Below are 20,289 nucleotides of genomic sequence, written 5' to 3' on the forward strand. Positions count from 1 at the left end.
TTTGTGGATAAAAACACAGTTTGGTTGTTCTGAAACATGACCTTTAATAACCTTTCATTAAAAACGCCGGAAACTGGGAGCATACATAAACTAAACACTTAACAGATACACCTCTTAATTATCTCTAGTTAAAAGTGGTATTTATTTTTGAGCACCTATACCTCCTGCAATTGGTTATTAGCATATGAAAGCACACCTTTTAAACCCATATTCCCAGCCCTTATCCACTATCCTCTATCTGCGTAAATACCGTACATTACTGAGCTAAATAACATTATTCTAACATGCGTCAAATATACCCCTCTCTTAGTCTTTTACTCTCAACAGGGAAGAAAACAATCTTAATACGTCAATGAATGTATTTATTGAGTTGTTTGATGATGTACAAAACTAGATACGTTAAGGGACGCAGCTTTACATTATGTTACTCTGGCTCCTTAAAGCGTCCTAAATGTTCAAAGCTAATAGGATAGACTCGGACTCCAGGTATTTTGGAGAAGAAGAAAAAGTTCCGTGTGTGATGGGATCAAGTGGGATAAAGCTCATAAGGTGTCTGCGTTAAGACGTCTTTGAGAGGCAGTCAAGGGGTCAAGTTTCAGCCATGTCTGTCCACAATAGTAGGTGTGAAAGACACGTGTCTCATTGTACATGAAATGTCAAGAATACAAAATCCTCTCCAGGAACCATAGAAAGCACAGAAGAAAGTGAAGTCAAACTCCAAAAGAAAGCCAACTCTTACCAATATAGTTTTAGTGGTTTACTTTTAATTTTTTTACTGGCATTTTACTACAGGAATATAAAGAATAAATAGCAGTTACTCTTAATTTACAGGATTAATCATTCAAATTTACCTCTATATTTACAGCTCTCGCAGCTGCAGAATTACATTGTAATCTATATATCGCCGTCTGAGGTCCATAAAACCACTTTTTCCGAAGAATGGAAAATAGCTTTAAAGTCCTTCAATAAACGTCTTCTTTTTTTAATGCTTCGCCAAGCGAAGTGCTCTTCAATATAAATATAAAGATACATTACAACCAGGATATTTTTCCCCAAAATACAGTAGACGCTGGTTATGCATAATACTGACCTTTTTACAGGTATCTTATTAAATGGCACCACATATACATACAATATACATTCCTACACTCGGCAGTGCATATAAAAATAACCATGGAGCTATGATTGATATGAAATTAAAAGTTCATTTCATTTGGGGCAGGAGCATTTGCACTCTGATATAATGGGGTACTGAATGTGTATCCAGTCGCATTTCTGCCCCCCCTTTCGCGGCTGGCACCTCCATCGCAGGATGGTAAAATGGTCCGATTTGGCTGGCTTGCAAAACATCCCATGTGGGACAGAACAAGACCTTTTACTGTAGCAACTGCCCACTTTAATATAGCGGGGCCAAAACCTGCTCCCCAAGTCGCTCCAAGTGTAAACCACCGGGCAGAAGGCATAGGACCACAGCCACAGCTGCAGCTTTCTTCTGAGTTTCTTACTGGGCTTGTGCTTCTTGCCATGCTGGATGTCAAAAAACTCCATGGCTTTGATCTCTCTGGGCATTGCCCCGGTAGGTTTGAGTCTCAGTTCAAAATCAGCCAGCTCGTCGTTCCCTGGATATCTGTCCTCTTGGGGGTATATAGACATATAATGGGGTTCAAAGTTGCTGCCCAGTATGCCTCTCAGTTCGGTCTCGTTGAGATCCCTTTCCTTGGGGTCAAATACCGGGTCCGGGTGCTCTATAAGCTCCACAAGAGGTAAATTGTCACTTGGGATGGGACGGAGGTGGTAATAGTGTTGGCACATTCCTTCTTCTATCCTCAGACCGAGCGATAAGACCAGCACATACATGGTTACCAAAAACTGTGAATGATCCATCTTTCTGAAACGTGAATGATTATTTATGTTTTTACAAAAGTATGTAAAACAATATTCCTTAAAAGTCTGAAGCGCGGATCCAGTTAATTCTTGAAATAGGAGCAGAAGAAAACAGATACAAATCCTTTGAAATAACTTGGCTGAAAAGGCAAAAGTTTGCACCACGAGTTATCTCCTGTCCAACTGCTCCTCTCTTGAAATGCTCTTAAACGTCAGGTATAGTTGCTCACACCATAGCAACCAATGACTCTAGTAGGAGTAGCTGAAGTTGGTGAGTCCCAGAAGAAAAGCTCTCTGGCGTCTAACAGCAGAGTCCATGGCAGGGTGGTTTAAGTATCCCTTTTTATTTTCATGAAAGAAAAAAAAATACCAATGTACTTCTCTAAACAGAATTAGTTTCTGGCACCATCAAAAGCTGGTGAAGTCTGTCTCTTGCTCAGACGTTGGTACCAGCTTCTGATCTTTAGTAGTCAATGTTAAGTCCAGAGGTCTGAGTATCAGCATGGTTTCTCCTTTTCTTTTGCTGAAAGCCAAACTGAAAATTACCTGGCTCGTCCGATTTATCCACACGGGCTGTGATGTAATCCATAAACCCATTCTGGATGTGGGTTTGTTGCCAGAGATCCCCGACACCTCCTTCTCTCTGGGGGCGGGGGTGGGGGTAAGGGGGCTGGGGGGGTGGGGATAGGGGTGGTCGGTCCTGTATGTTGGGACTCTGAAGATCAGCTGGGTTTTGCACGCCCTCTACTGGCAGATACATATTCCCATAATAGTATTGTATTTTACAAATTACAATATTATACATTATTCATTAAACAAATTAATTAAGTAATCGTCACAGTCCTACCGAATGTGTTCAATTATATTCTCTCTCGAAACACTTTTTTAAGGGCGAAGGAGATTTTATTTATATGTTTTTTTAAGAATACTCAGGCCAGTAATCTTTATATCTTTTACAAATATTTGTTTTTATGCATTATGCATTTATGTAGTAGCTTGTTTAATAATATTTCTTAACGCAATAGAAAATGACTAAAATACTTTCTAGGTTTTCATTAGCAAAACAAAAAAGGTTTTTCAATTATGGTTTATAATAGATCCCTTAAATACCAAGCCAAACGAAAAGCTCTCAATACATCAGAAGCCACCAACATTGCGAAGGTGTTGACTTTGTCCTGAAAGCTGTGATGTGTGTTTTAGTGTGCAGATCAATGGTGGAACAGGGGTTTATGAGGGCGCCTGTCCTGGAGCCTAGTGGAGCCACAATCTTGGGTGTTCGGCTGCCAGTATATTTATGCCTCCCATGCCTCCATAGATCATGGAAAGATGTACATCATCCCCATGCTTCCCTAAGCATTGTCGTCTCCAAAAGGCATCTTCTGCAGTAGCTTTATTAACTCAGATATTTCTAGCAGCAGACATCACTGTAACAACCAACTGTTTGTTTATATAAACGGGGCATGCAAAGTTAAAAACGAAATAAAAGTAACAAATAAATAAGTTACAGAAATGCCGCTTGAAAGATACATACATCAATGCAAATGTTTATGGAATGTCTGTTCAAGATAAACATCTATGTCATAAATATAATAAAAAAAAGATAAACGTACAAGGGAAAGAGTAATCGATTTCTAGACCTGGATACTGAGCTGTACTCAGTGTGGGCAGACTGCAGTTTGTCACAGGTTACACTTATGCCTAATGCATAAACACAGTCTTGGTGTGAGGAAAATAAATGTAGCTGTGCCCGTTGTTAGATGTCGATTAAGATAAGTCAATTTTACGTTATATTTTAAAGATAACCAGGCGACAGCAATCAACTGAAACATGTAATAAAGTGATAAAAAAACAACAACTTCAAAATCGCTGGGTGAATAATTTGTTCCAGCTACCGAATGGGCTCAATGCATAATCCTATTTCCCTCCCAAGTAAAAAACAAAAAAAACTAAAGAGGACTATTAACATCCATGCAGCTCAGTAATGTTTTATTGGTAATTATCTAATGGCACTTGATGGATTACTAGTATATGTAAAACGACAAACATTTGCTCTCAGTCACTTAATTTTCCTAGCTTAAAAAAGTTACCCTCCGTTTGCAAGTAAGTGGAAAGTGAAATGTTAAACTGTACGATTTAAGTAATCTGCTTCAATGCAGCCTAAGTTGATGATATCTTATTAATATAATATACACCAATCAGAGCGTTTTCATAACAGGTCCATTTCCTAGAGAGGACCCTCGAAGAATAAAATAAACTCCAAATACGTGATTGAATGGAGAAACAGAAAAGAGGCAAAACCGAGAAAAGTCCAATAATGTGAAGTGTTTCATCTCTTTGCCATAATGAGCCATGACTGCAGTAAAACCAGCTGTTTGATCGTTGTGTTGCTCATCACTTTCAAGAGCAACAATGGCTCCAAAACTTCCAGCTGCTTTTATTGACCTAATACCGAAAGTTACGTCTCAGAAGTGTTTATTCTGTTTTCCAGTGCAAAAGTCGCAGACTTTCCCGTTTATGAATGAAACGCAAAAATAAAGGTGCGTTTTAGAATCATGCAATCAAACCAGCGAGTCAAATACATCAATACACCACCTCCAGCCATTGATCCGAAGCGCCCTCCAAATCTGTTGCCAAACTGAGGTTTAAATCAGTGTTTAACAACCGCAAATAAGCTCTACAGTTGTATATGGTCGCATATGCAACTAACACAAAGTGAAATAACATGACTAATGGACTTGACATTTTAAAGATTCATGGCGTATTACTGAATGTCACGGTATTAACTTAATTCTCACTTGTTCAGCTACACCTTGTTACTTACACAGATGACATGGCTAATGATCGCTTATCCTGCTTTTGTACCTTCTTAAATATGCTTTGAATGACTGCGTAACCCTGGTAGCAAGGACTGAAAATCCCAAACTATACAGCTAAGGAGTTCAGTACTAGCTGCTGGAATAGTTATATCCGTTGATTCTAAATGAATGATTAAAACAAACAAACTAAATTGAAACAAACAGCTATAATGGCATTTCCATTAGAACTTGGAAATTAACATATATCACTATATACGACACTTTCTTTATTTTACTCTCTCTCTCTCTCTCTCTCTCTCTCTCTCTCTCTCTCTCTCTCTCTCTCTAGCGCACACACATTCCCTAGTTTTAGCTGGCGCCAGGTTCTCAGTACTGCCCTGTGTTTGTGTCAGAAAGACTAGGACAATATTTCAGTGTGGAGCCAAACCACAGGGAACCTCTCAATAAAACCTGACCAAAATAACTCCCTAATGAACAAGAGCACCCTTGCCTGATCCAGCACTAACTAAGCAGGCATGGAAAATCATCACAATCCGCAAACTTAACACGCTGTCTAATGCTTTAAGACTCGTCCTTTGAAAATAATTTGAAGGAATTACTTACCTGCTGCTGTATCAGCCATAAACTATCCATTTCGATAAATGCACCTCTGTTTCTCTTGAAAATTTGTTATTTTGCTCATACACATCAACCAGTGACCCATTTATCTAGTTATAACAGCATTCCTAATTTACATTCAACAGATGGTGCCAAGTCTGGAAACTTCATAGCCCTGTTTTACAACTGAGAAATTAAAGATTATAAACCATAACAGATAGGCTCACATCAGCTTTACAAAATGAAAGACAAGCTCTATGTTATGCAAGCCTGAAGTCGTGCTTTTTCACAGGTACAGCTAATCACATTTAAAAATGTGAAACATTCTGCCCACTTTTCTAGTTGGTGTACATGAACTATATGCTATATATGTACATGTGCTGTATGGTGCTAAATGCTGGGTGCTTTTTGTGACTATAAGTAGTCTTGTAATAGAATTGCCAAGAAGATCATTGAATGGACGTTAAAAATTCACCCATTAATTGACAAATAGCCCACTTCACTACAAGGAATGTAAATGTCAAATAAAGCAGGCCAGGGTAGTCCATCGTGTTATATGACTAAGCAAAAACCTACACTGAAAATATTCCAGTTGTGGAAGTTGGGTTTTGTGGGAATGAAGACTCCAGCATGACAAAGAATCATACAGAGAACTCAGCTTGACTGAACTTAGTAGTTCCTTACTTGTAGACACAGTTATTTCAGAGATGTTTGTTTATTCCACTAGCCATGTTTATTGATGAAAAGCTGTTGAATCTCTTTATGACTGTCATTCTATAGGCAATGTTAAAACCATCACTTCCCTACATGAGCAATGGAACAAACATTTAAAATCCATCTTTATTATTGAATAGGTTTGCATTTTGCCCTCTACACGTACTCAATGGTCAAACAATATCCCCAAAGTCAGTGACATGCGAAACCGACAAAAGAAACAGGCACATGGAGTTGATCTATCTACACAGTCTCTCCTTGTATTTAATTCTAATCTGTTGGATTTCTTTTAAAATGAAGCAATGAGGACATTGGTTCCTGTGCAAATGAATCAATAGGTAAAAGATAACCAAACAATAACGACTCAGACTCGGGCAAATATTGACATCCCTTTCTAAAATTAACTTGACAGGTTTCTGAAAAGAGAAGCCCTGCTATGTTCTATATGAATTATGATTACTAGCAATTATCCTGTCAGTTAATGCGTCAAGAATGCACTTGGAATGATTCTGCTCGGGTATCCTTTTCATAAACAGTAAAGAACATTGCACTTCTGTGTATCGGTGCAATTAATGCATTGCAAGAGACTTTGCAAATAATCACAGTTGTGTTCTGTTCCAGTGAATGAGTCATTCCAAGTAGACGCAATGATATTCAAACCTGGAACACTGAAAATGTTCGTGGCTCACAATGGGACTTCTCAACAGATCGTGTCAACTACTCAAGAACAACCTTGTACAGCTCAGTCACAATGAATACACACATGCTCTTTATAGTTTTCAAACACAGTCTATACATTAAGTTCATTCAAACTCTTTGAAACACTGTCTTTGTGCACAGCCGAGGTATTTTATTCTAGACTAAAACAATTACATGTTTAAAGTATTTAATTTTTTTGTACATTTATTTTTATAATGAACAAATAACTTCTGTTGTCAGAGCAAAGGATAATTGTAAACTGGGTAATGATTTGATTCCTGAAATTCACAGTTTATAAATCTGTATGGACCTTAATTATTGTATTGGTAATGTCAATAATGTAGCCTTTGGAACTGAGATAATAAATAGCTATATACTGTACATTAAAAAGTCATTAAATACTGTATGCGTACAGCATTTGTCTGAAGAGTATTTACATTTGTACATGTTATTATTAAATGACTATACTGCCAGGAATACATTCATGTAGCCATAGAAGGTGGACACATTTCAACAAAACTAGATATTATATATGTTAAACAGTAGCCATAATACTAATAATATTAAGGTTTAACCCTTGTAGAAATCTGTTTATCTAAGCCTATGCAGAGAAATCAGTGGATTAATGATCTTTTCTAGTTCAATAGGTTAAAAATTATAATATCTATGAAATAACATTACATTTCTAAATCAAGTGTAAAATCCATACACCATGGGAACCACTCTCTTACTTTATCACTGGATTTTATTTGGGTTGCACATGTACAGTGTGAAGTTTTGCCATCAAATACACTTGAAAAAGAAGAAAGAATGTGCAATAAACATTTTAATATTAAATCAAGCTCTGTTCAATGGACTTGAAATGAATGTACCATCAAAAGTTTACACACCATCTTAACTTTCTAGGTTGAATCAGTGTTCAACAAACTATGAAGCAAATATTTGATATATAAGTATAGTAATGAATAAATTAATCACAATAACTTTAAAACGAAGTATCTGAATACTTTGGACTACATCTGTATATAAAATCAGACATATTTATATCTTGTATAGATGTGCTGACATAAATGCTTTTTTTGATATATATTTATGAACACCACAGATACAGTAAACATAAGAGAACACTTCAGAGATCTGCATATTCCAGGGGAAAATTCCACAATATTCATACAATAAAGCATATAGTGTACTATCACATAACCGTGGCATTGGGAAATATCAACAGTATCCTACTGGGCTCATTAAATGAAAATAAACTCTGCTCATTAAAAACCTTCACTTGCTGCATGTTCTGTGCTTCAATTTTCATTTTTTTTTCTTTCAATTAAAAAAAAAATATATTGGTCTGCCGACCAAAATACTACTAAATAACTCATTCCTACCACTGGAGTTCTATTTTTGCTCAATTCTGCTGGTGTTTTCAGACCCCATTACATGCTGCGATTAGTTAAATACACACAGCTTTTCCCTTTGAAGTTGACCTTTCAGGTTAATAAAACCAAATCAGTCATACCAATGAACAGTGGCTCCGAAAATAGCCACTAACTTTAATTGAGTGCATTTTGCAGGTCCCCGAAAAAGAGTACGGATGTCTTTTTTTTGCCCCAGACAGAATTAAACAGATTAAGAACCCAACGTGAAATGGTTATCAAACAATTCAGAAGCCGGTTGGCCATGCCAGCCTTCCTTGGTTAAAATATGAAACACAAGGAACACAGAAAAAAAACAAAGGTGACACCAGAGCAAGAGGCTGTCTAAGGTATAGCCGAACAGAAAGGCACATGACTGATTTCCTCACAAAAGTTCTGTTATTGTCAAGTTAATTGAAGTGCACTAGCCTAATGTGAAGGGGGGGGGGGAGGTTTCCTGGTGTTTAAATTTCCGCTTTGCTTGTTTCAATTGTTTCTTTTATTCCATTCTTCCCCTTTTAACTTTTAAATTGACCTTGGAGTAATTTTCTGGACTAATACTGTGACAATACATGTCGGGCGCCAGTAGGATGTGATATCTAACTTCACAAAGGAAATGGGGGTGAAATTATGTTCCAAAGATAAGGAACCTACGAGCAGCAGTGTGACAAAGTGCTAAGGCATCTCAGGATGAAAAGCTGGTCCTAGGAGAACGCATACACAATGTTTTTTCTAAAAGAGAGTTCATTGACAAAACTGTGTGTGTTTAATAACAGAGGAAGAAGTGAGATGAAGTATATCTGGCCACCTCCCTACATTTAGGTGTATAAACACACAGAGTCCGTAGTAGTTGTGACTTACTTACTCTACAAATGCTTGGATGCATTCATACAAAACATAAGCACACCTGAAACATTTTAAACGCAGACATTATGTGTAACACTGCAAAAAATAATACATAATTTTCTCGGAAAAATTAATAAATAGAAAATTATATAGGATTTCAAATGTAGGTAGACATTTAATTCCTTAGGTATTATTCATTTGTTTTGTTTGAACATTTCATACATTTTTGTGATTTAATAATTTGATTTCTACTTCTAAAGGGCACGGTAGTTTGCAGAGATGCCTGTTTAATTGAGCTACTTTGGTTTTTAGTTTTTTTAAACTAAGGTTAATTTCCTTAACCGATAAAGCAGCCAAGGTAATAGAATCCTTTGCAGGGTCTGTTTCTTCAATGAACAAATTTACATCTTACACAGGGATATTTCTCCTGTTACTCAGGGATATGTGATAAAAATGAATGCTTACGACAGCTTCACAGGTCTCTTACCTTCCCTGCTGATTTTTAATTTGGTGAAATAGTCCAGATACTGTTTCTGGCACGCACCTTGAAGGCAGATCTGAAGGCATTCTCAGGTAACACTTATTAATGGAGCGGTAGGGTTTCATAGCCGCTCTGTTTTTCCATTGGTTGTGAAATCTGCATAATTAAAATAAGCACCGTGTTCCCATTTTAAAAGGTATCTTGTAATTGTTATTTTTATACTGCTGCTTTTGTTAAACCCAATCTGTCAGACCAAAATGAAATGTAAGCTTTGCACTATATGTGTACCACCTCTGGTTCTGCTTTCTTTGTCTAAGCATAATTAAATTTGTAAGCCTTGGATAAAAACAAACAACCACCAAATAATAATTTGAACATTTCCTGGAGGCTTTGCAAACATTACACTCCCTTTACCTTCATGTATTTTTTTGGGTGGGTTTCTGAACATTGTTACAAATATATGCCAAAATTAGAAAATTAAATGTCATATAAATGTCTATGTAGGAACTGGGAGAGTAGAAGCAGGGAAACCACAGAGCATTACCCCCAGGAGAAGGGCATTCCCACAGACTGCAGCACACAACAGTGGCACGTTTCGCCAAGCTTGCCAGCAGCACTCAGACTTACAGTGGAAGGATATTATAAGTTAGTGGTAAGAAGGCTGTTAAAGTTATCTGATAGTCACTGACCAAGCCCTGCCCAGTATGACTCTACACGAAACAAGATGTGGCTCATCATTTTTGAAGAATGACTGGCTAGTTGAGGAGAGCAGATGTTGCAGGACTATTGTATTTCTTTTCCATTTATTGTAGGACTGAGTTGAAGCTGGGAAGAGAAATACATATTAGAGAGGGAAGCGAAAATGTACGCCACAGGTGAAATTAAAGTAGAAGGAAAGAAGATCAAAATTTAGTATATATCAAGTTATTATTATAATAATAATAATTATCATTATTATTAAAAGTCAGTACTACTCAAATACAATTTATTTAAAGAAAAAACAATTCAGTCAGTATTCAGTTCAATTCATGGTACCATATTCGAGTATTTTGTAATGCCTTGGTAGACATTTTTCTTTTTTCCTTCATGGCTGAGCTAGGATTTCTTTCAGAATACGTTTCATTTGTAATGTAGCTGCCAACAGCTTTGATAAGATGACCACTAATGCTGAAGAATAAAGGTTTTTGTCTCTTAGGGAAGGTATGTGGCGATACCAAGCTTTGAGAAATACAAAACACGTATGGAGCTCTGATGATAAAACCAAAGCTTTCGTAATCTTAATATAGAATCGCTGGCCCTCTCCGGTTGTTGGGGCAACATTTTTTCATTCTTTCGTGACCTACTCAGATAAAGATTTGTCTCGTTTGTTTTCTTTTCGTTCCCCCATAAAAGGCCTTTGAAGTTTTAACGAGAAAGCAATTTGAACGGTCGATTTGTCAGCATGCCCACCCGCAAGCCTTTAAAGCAGCTCTAACATCATGCAGCCCAGCGCAGAAGTGTTGTACCACCTCGACCGCACTTCGACAAAGCAACAGATTCAGCAACCACCTTCAAATAGTTTTCCAGGGACACGGAGGTCACCTCCTATCAACATTGTGGATTTAGACTTTCTGAACATCTAGGCATATTGTCCGTCTACAATCGGTGGGTTCCACCTGTACATATTTATCTTCCAAGCCTTTTTTCCATGGCCTCCCACTGTCTCTAGGAACTGCCAGAAAACACCCAGGTTATGACAAATTAACCTTCATTTGATCAAGTTAAGCCCCCACAGTTTTGAAACAACGCTGACTGGCTAGACCAGGCCAATACTATTTAACGTAGTTCAATTCTCATTTTCACCCAAAGACATGCAAGTATTAAACCAGAACGACATTTGGGTCTCCACAAAACAAGAGTGGACCAGACTTATTCTAGTATGATGTAGTTCCAAATGGCTACATGAATGGCTACACAATTCTAGCTTTATCAGTTTTATTTATTTTCCTCGATATTTTCTTTTTCTTTTTCTCTCACTCGCAGTCTGGGTACAAGTATGGTACAAGCAGTAGTGACCTTTCAGTTGTCTATAAAATATAAAATGATCTTTTCAGGTCTACTGGATAGGGTGACGTACTTTTTCAAAATGAAATGATAAAGGCATCCTTCTAACATTGTGGATCTGTTTGATAATTTTGTAAACAGGTAGACAAGGTCAGCGTTCTTCATAACAGATCTTAGAAAAGAAAACATATACATGTACTGTATTGTTATTATTATTATTATTATGTTGCTTGAGAGAGCTGTGAATTTGTCTTTTAACCTAGAATATTAATTTGATATTGCCTCTGCTTATTAAAATCAGTGGCCAGCTATTGTGAGTGCTCAATTTAATCCTCTGAGGTTGTGCAACCGTGCATGACTATGAAAACAGTTTTTTAATATGTCTGGACAATACAGTATTTATTTCAGAGCTTTTCTGCCCGAGGCCAAGGGAGAAGCTACAAAGCTGTTGGTTGGACAACGAGGACGGCTGGATGAAAACTATACTGTGTGGGCAAGGAAGAAAGAGTGTACTGCATTAACTGCAAAACTGAATCCTTGATAAACATTTATAAATCAATTATAAGGAACAATTTCCATAATTTCATGTTCTTGTCTCCGTTTTACTTTGTTACTGTAATTGAAGTGATTCTCCGTGGCGGTTTCTGATTGGAATTGTTATTTAACACGCTAAGAAAAAGTGTTCCACTGACAAGACCTCTAATTAAACAGGAAAACAGCATACTCAAATGAATCCCAATTTTCTTGATACAAATTCTGAAAACAGTAATGCCACAAGATATTCATCACATCAAGTGAATGCCTTAAGACATACTGGAACTCAAAGAACAAATATGACACGGATGTATATCACTATTGCTCACATAGCTCCATTAGTGGCCTTGCATGACACGGATTGTCTACGCTTTCTGGATAGCAACGCTTTACAAGTATTTCCAGAAGCTTTGTTAGAAGGAATAATTTGTTCCAGTGAAATAACTATCTAAGCAGAAACAACAATAAAGGAGTCATGAAGAACACACACAACAGCAAATGCACCATGAAATCAAATCTTAGGGAAAGGCAGATGCGATGAATCCTTGTGGATGTAGAATGACAGTAAAATACAACATCTGAGCTGTACAGGGAATTATTAAGTTATATAATATGAAATGTCACTTGTTTCTAAGATACCAAGGTGCAATGAAAATGTTTAGTCGTAGCCAATTATGGTATAATGTTTAAGATATTGAGATGACAACTGTTACGTGAAAACATCACACATACAGGCTCAGATAAATCCTGTCCTGAGTGTCAATGATTGCATTTAACAATTGCAGCATCTGAATTTGTAACGACTTGAAAAAAAAAGGAGTTTATAATTTTTCAAAGCCCAGTGTCACGCAGCTTAGCAACCGAGCTAAGCAACATACCATAAACACAGTTTTTAAGCTCATCGTCAGTTTTACTTTTCTTTTTTGAATGACATAAAAATGTACAGACTATAAGGACTATTCAAGTGCCACCCATAAAAATAAGATAATTTACTACAAAAGCTAATTGACTTTCTATTGAAAATGCTGGTATTATTATTTTTTATTCCTCACTTGTGTTATTTGAAAATATTTATACAACGTTAATCCAGGGTGACAACATTGCTCACTCCACTTTCCCTACTAAGGTAAAAAGAGAGATTGCCTGGGGGCTCTGTTATTTAAACACTGGTGCACCTAGCTGGGGCTGTGGGTGGGGGTAGGGTGAAAGGGTGGGGGTTGGGGGATACAGTTACAAGCAAGCCTTGTGAAAATCAAACACCCAGCAACCAAAAAAGTATTTCTCAAATTCTTTCTTGGTCACCTCCGTTTGCTAGAAGTACTCATCACACAGCAGTAATCTGACGTATGAAAAGCCTGACCCATATTTAAATCTGAGGATAGAAATTTTAAAATAACATCATTAGGAAGAGTGACAAGTGCCATTTGATTGGATCTCAACCTAGGAATAGACAGACACCCTTTTACTGATATGATTCAGGTTGGTAAAACATGAATCGTCTTGTCCTTTTACAAATTCACGGTGTGTTGATAAGCTTTACTTCCAGCCAGCCAGCCACCCCAAGAACTGTTGCCTCCAAAAAAGGGTGATCGGATGACAAGAAACCAAAGTAAAAAAGAAGAAAAAAAGAAAACATTGTGACCACACAAATGAGGTTAAGCAGGTATGACCACAATCCTGTGGTTTTAAAAGTTGAACTTTTAGACAGTCTACATTTTCTTAACAGAGGTATAATATACCAGCTAAACTGCTCCCTCTGCCACAACTAACCACATAGCCCTTGCATTAAGACTCGCTGCAATGGATGTTTGGTCTTTCTGTTACTATGGACTCAGGCTTGCTCTGCCTGACAGTTTCCCTCTGTTCAATCCTAGTAGTCTGAACACCTTGTTTGCACAAGCCTGCACAAATTAATCAGGCCTGTATTGAGTTGAGTTTCGCTGAGTGGCGTTTTGTGTGGTCTTAAAGAAAAAAAATCCTTTCCTCCCCCAACTGGTGCTTGCTTCCCAGATATCTGATCCCACCTGAAACCCACTTGGAAATTTCAATGTAATTAATTTCGTCTAACTCCTATTTAACTGCAATTTAAAAGCAATCGTCTTTCTGAGAATAACAACCATTTGAATCCTTTTCTACTACTATCTAACAGAAATATGTAACTCTCCTTCAGAGAGTGTGTTTGCTCTAAGGATGAAAAGATAGGCATCTCATTAACATTGTAAAAAGTCAATGAAATTCAAGTATTGTAGTATAAATGTATCTTATTTGGAGTAAACTGGACCTTTCTGCCACTAAATATAAATCAGCAGAAATATATGAACCAAAAAAGTTAATATGAGAAAAAACTAAAAACTAAGCCCTGAAAACATAGAAAATCATGGAAGTGGCTTGAAATTTTGACAGCATAGATGGCAAACGAAATAAACAATGGGGAAAAGTAGCTGCATTTGAATCGGGGACAGGTTTGAATTAGGTCAAATGTGATGCTAGCAAATCCCTCTTGTGCAACTTTTTTTACCTTCCCAACACTTTCCTTTTTGCACCACTGCGCCGTACTCAGGGATTCTGAAAGAAACAAATAAATACCATCTAATGTCTTCATACAGCAATACACAATTTGTTGAGGATCAGTCGGGTTATTGAAAGAGATCATGAGATGTATTCATACTATTAGCAACAACACATGCATATGCAAGCCAGAGGGAACAACATTGTGACTAAGGCAGAAAGTGCTGATGTGCCCGGCAGAGTAGATTGGCTTGTCGGACTTAGTAAGAAAATTGAGCGGAGACATTAAAATGAAATCTGAATGATGTAAAAGCTCCTGGCACCAAGGTACTGGGACAGGCAGAAAAAATTGTATTGTACCAGCCAGACCCCAGGCCACACAAGAGGAATAAGGCTGGCTCTGTACCAAGTCCTTTCAATGTGGCCTGTAAATCTCCACTTTGTGTAGATAGACGGTATCCTCTTCATGTTGTCCTCCTTTGTTCTGGACTTTGTTTTGCCTTTTTAAGGAAGATCAGAACTGTTTCATTTCATTTTATTTTTTAATTTCCACTCAGGAAAGAAAGGGTCTTCCGTATCAATCTCTCAATTACTGTATAGCAACACCCATTCATAATTTAATATATTTCACTAAAATCATTCTTCGCTTCTGGAAACTTCTCTTCCCAAAATATTTACTGTGCAAGTTTCCAATGAAGTCTCCACTTCTTACCAGACTTGGAACGTGGGATGAATACTGGAAAACAAAAAAAAAACAAAAAAAAACTGTTGAGCCTGTTTCTATTTAACAGTCCCTAAAACAGCAATTAGAAACCTCTCAAAGCTTGTTTTTATTTCCAAAAAACTATCACTTTGTGCGAGACGGGTATACCACTGAGAAATAATCAGGGACACAGTGAGATCTGTTCTAATCTGTTCTCTGTGACATGAGGGGACAATAAAATTGGAGTGTGTTACCAACAGGAAAACATAATTTGCAAACATAATTTTGGTACCCCTTTGTTATTCAAAGGAAGTCACCAGTGTTTGTATAGTTTTATGTGGATTAATTGTGGTTTAGACCAGGCTGGCCTAAGGATGGCTGTAATATTATGAGGATAATGTGGAGAAAATAACTGTGGAAAGTTCATTGAGGCCTCACTCCAAAGTGAAGTTGGATTTCCCAGAACCCTTACGCTTATGGCAAATCAAATTGTCATTTAGAGATATCTCAAAATATAATTCAAGATATCTTAAATTGAATTGCAGATATCTCAAACTAACTCCATTTCAGATATCTTAAATTGAATTTGAGATACAGTGAGGGGAAAAAGTATTTGATCCCCTGCTGATTTTGTACGTTTGCCCACTGACAAAGAAATGATCAGTCTATAATTTTAATGGTAGGTGTATTTTAACAGTGAGAGACAGAATAACAACAAAAAAATCCAGAAAAACGCATTTCAAAAAAGTTATACATTGATTTGCATGTTAATGAGGGAAATAAGTATTTGATCCCCTATCAATCAGCAAGATTTCTGGCTTCCAGGTGTCTTTTATACAGGTAACGAGCTGAGATTAGGAGCACTCTCTTAAAGGGAGTGCTCCTAATCTCAGCTCGTTACCTGTATAAAAGACACCTGTCCACAGAAGGAATCAAACAATCAGATTCCAAACTGTCCACCATGGCCAAGACCAAAGAGCTGTCCAAGGATGTCAGGGACAAGATTGTAGACCTACACAAGGCTGGAATGGGCTACAAGACCATCGCCAAGCAGCTTGGTGAGAAGGTGACAACAGTTGTTGCGATTATTCGCAAATGGAAGAAACACAAAATAACTGTCAGTCTCCCTCGGTCTGGGTTTCCATGCAAGATCTCACCTCGTGGAGTTTCAATGATCATGAGAACGGTGAGGAATCAGCCCAGAACTACACGGGAGGATCTTGTTAATGATCTCAAGGCAGCTGGGACCATAGATACCAAGAAAACAATTGGTAACACACTACGCCGTGAAGGACTGAAATCCTGCAGCACCCGCAAGGTGCCCCTGCTCAAGAAAGCACATGTACAGGCCCGTCTGAAGTTTGCCAATGAACATATGAATGATTCAGAGGAGAACTGGGTGAAAGTGTTGTGGTCAGATGAGACCAAAATCGAGCTCTTTGGCATCAACTCAACTCGCCGTGTTTGGAGGAGGAGGAATGACCCCAAGAACACCATCCCCACCGTCAAACATGGAGGTGGAAACATTATGCTTTGGGGGTGTTTTTCTGCGAAGGGGACAGGACAACTGCACCGCATCAAAGGGACGATGGACGGGGCCATGTACCGTCAAATCTTGGGTGAGAACCTCCTTCCCTCAGCCAGGGCATTGAAAATGGGTCGTGGATGGGTATTCCAGCATGACAATGACCCAAAACACACAGCCAAGGCAACAAAGGAATGGCTCAAGAAGAAGCACATTAAAGTCCTGGAGTGGCCTAGCCAGTCTCCAGACCTTAATCCCATAGAAAATCTGTGGAGGGAGCTGAAGGTTCGAGTTGCCAAACGTCAGCCTTGAATCCTTAATGACTTGGAGAGGATCTGCAAAGAGGAGTGGGACAAAATCCCTCCTGAGATGTTTCCAAACCTGGTGGCCAACTACAAGACACGTCTGACCTCTGTGATTGCCAACAAGGGTTTTGCCACCAAGTACTAAGTCGAAGGGTTCAAATACTTATTTCCCTCATTAACATGCAAATCAATGTATAACTTTTTTGAAATGCATTTTTCTGGATTTTTTGGTTGTTATTCTGTCTCTCACTGTTAAAATACACCTACCATTAAAATTATAGACTGATCATTTCTTTGTCTCAAATTGACTTCCTGTGAAAATGCTGTATGTTTTGTATGAACGTCCTGTGTATTTTAAGATATGTCAAATAGGACAGGAAGTCAATTTGAGATATCTTGTTTAATGCTCCATTTCAAGATATCTCAAATTGGAGCTATAAATGAGATATCTAAAATTAACCTCAATTTGAGATATCTTTAATGTAATTTGAGATATCTTCAAATAAATTCAATTTGAGATATCTCTAAATGACAATTTGGCTTGCCATGTACCCTAGCTAACACCATACGATGAATCTATCCCCAATTGGCAACTACTCTTGTATTAGTTACCTCAGCAGAAATGCAAGCCTATGTTGCATGCTGCTGCTTTCTTCTCATAATAATGCAACCTTTCTGCACACCACCTGAAACGAACTAATTGAGCAGCAGTGGTTGTTAAACATTTATATAAGACACTTATATTATATTGACTCAGTCAATGGTTTTAACTGGTCAAAATTACTATTTGCTTCATATAGTGCATAATGAAGAGTGATTTAGAGTCTGACTTTTTTTAAACAGCCCTTTAAACTCTTAGTTTGTGACTTTCAAGGAATGAAGTTGGCAACCCTTCCCACATTTAAGGCTCCTATCAATAATTCTGCTTATTTAAAACACTGACAAATGATACCCAATTAAAGCTTAGTCTCCCCCCCTGACTTTATTGTAAGTCTGTAAGATGAAGTTTGAAAATGTTTACTTGCAGCAGTGCATGACCCGTTATGGGGAGCTTTGAGACGTAAATGGAAAACTACCGAGCAAGGTATGAGCTAAGAATAGTAACTCAAAGGAAGGTGACTGTCAAAGGTTTAGGTATAAAATAAATTTGACCCCCTACTGTCCTTCAGTGGGAGTAAACATAATACTTATTTGACATCAACCTTCACTTTCATATAATTCCAGTAATCCTAAAGTCACCAAGATTGGCTCGAATATTTATTTAGTGAAAGGAACCTCATTATTAACTGTAAAAAAAGGTGTTGACACAGCGCAAAGATAAAGGATGGTGACAGGCTAATCTCCAAGCCCAGTCTTGTTGAAATGCAAATACATAAGAACTTGGGTAAACTGGGACAGTGTGCTATGCATTTCTTTAGCTATTGCTCTGGAGTGCAAAGTTATCACTTTTTCCCATTAAAATGTAACATTTTGCTCCCTAGGCAAATTCTTGTTTTTGTGTTTGAGAGATATGTTTAATAAAATCTACAACATCAATTCTAGTCAATAAGAAAAAAAAAAAAACATATTTTACAAATAATCATGTCTCAGCATATGGCGTGGTACTTAATACAAAGATTATATGTACTTTATATACAGGCAGATTTTTTTTAAATCCAAAAGAGTTATTTTGTGTTAAGGCTATTGTTGATATTACTACTGCTATTGCTACAAGATTGAGATTTATTGGATGACTATTCAGTTTTATTATGGATTGGCCTGACATGAAATTACACAGACGTGTTTGAATCCTCATCGTAGACGTAGGAAGATGTAGCCAGAGATTAATATATCTGTGCATGTATTATTTATTTATTTATTTATTTATTAGCAGACGCCCTTGTCCAGGGCGACTTACAAAACACAAGAGCAATACAAAGTGCAATAATACAGTGCAATTCAATCTATGTATCCAAAATGTGTCTGAATTGCTAAAACAACCAGTGCAAACCGGAAAAATAATGGTTAACAATAACTGCATTGAGCTCTATCACGATAACCAGCTTTCTCTAGGAGCTTTTGCTGTTCAGAATATTTTCATGCTAATTCGCAGCCCAGTATGAAAAAAGAGACCATGCAGGCTTGGCATGTTCCCCCGCGCCCATGCCAGTTTTCATCAATGCAATTAAAGGGGCTCACTGAAAATGAAAACGTCAGCATGGCGCTGGTTGGCTGTATCTTTTCCATTACTCCTCTTATAAGAAGGTGCCCCTGCTGGGATCCTCCCTACATCCTTTGCAGACATTTCCTCTTACCAGGTCTGGTTACATCTTTGTCTGTACCTCCTAGACCTGCGATTCATAGAAGGAATTTGAGATGAAGCTGCCTGAAGATGTTTGTTCTTCTTTGAATTCTCACATTTAAAACAAATCATCACATAGCATACAATATAATAAGAATAAAATGAAAGTGTTTGCAAGAAAACTTTCTATCTCAGATATTGTCCTTTTTTCTTGCTTTTCTTGCGGCTGCACATTGCAGCATATACTTAGAAAGCTGCTTTAATTTTTTCACTCAATTTTAATACATGGATTTAGAAACTTACATATGCCCAGGTCACATCACTGCCTCATCCATAACTGGAATTCCCTAAAGTAACTGATTATTTTCCAGATTGTGTCATGTTAACAAGTTCAGTCACTTTAAAAACCTGTCTGTCAGTGAAAAATAAAAACAGACAGAAAAAGATAAACCCCCCTGACATTAAAAGATTCAGTGTTGGCAATTATTTCCCTAATCAAACTAAGGAACACACAGCACATTTCCCCCTCAGCTGTGTCTTGATGAGAACTTTCACACCTATTCCATCTCCAGCTGTGACTTATTAGTCATCACTTAACGAAAATCTTTAAGTGTTGTATGCCAGTGCTGTTAGTTTAAGGAAAATAAATGCACACAGCCATTAAGCGCTCCTTTGTTAGTAATTGATGGAGCTTGTTGGTGCATTTATCCCTGACAGGAAATTGGTTGTGTTTTTACATAAACCTTAGGCTTGAACCACAGAACTAGCAGAGATTTCAATCAGCTAGCAGCTATGTATTGTGTCATACATGAGTGACAGAGAGATAAGGGACGAGTGATGGGCTCCTAAATGAATGTTTGAATTCAAGATGGGACCAACTCCTGCCCTATAATTTCTCAATAAGGATGCAAGGAGGGCACAGGAGCACTCCAAGTGGAAAA

General features: G+C 37.6%; 1 protein-coding gene across 1 annotated transcript; it reads right to left on the reverse strand.

Moving 5' to 3' along the window:
* Positions 1–744: 744 nt before the first annotated feature.
* nog3 (noggin 3) lies at positions 745–2,518 on the reverse strand. Its single transcript, XM_066704648.1, has one exon. The coding sequence runs from the start codon at positions 1,882–1,884 to the stop codon at positions 1,210–1,212; it is 675 nt and encodes a 224-aa protein (XP_066560745.1). The 5' UTR covers positions 1,885–2,518; the 3' UTR covers positions 745–1,209.
* Between the last annotated feature and the right edge of the window lie 17,771 nt (positions 2,519–20,289).

The sequence above is a fragment of the Amia ocellicauda genome, chromosome 5 (genome assembly GCF_036373705.1).
Source record: "Amia ocellicauda isolate fAmiCal2 chromosome 5, fAmiCal2.hap1, whole genome shotgun sequence".
NCBI lineage: Eukaryota > Metazoa > Chordata > Actinopteri > Amiiformes > Amiidae > Amia > Amia ocellicauda.

Bases quoted from the DNA above. Each gene is read 5' to 3' on its own strand.
- nog3 (XM_066704648.1), bottom strand. From the start codon at position 1,884: ATGGATCATTCACAGTTTTTGGTAACCATGTATGTGCTGGTCTTATCG.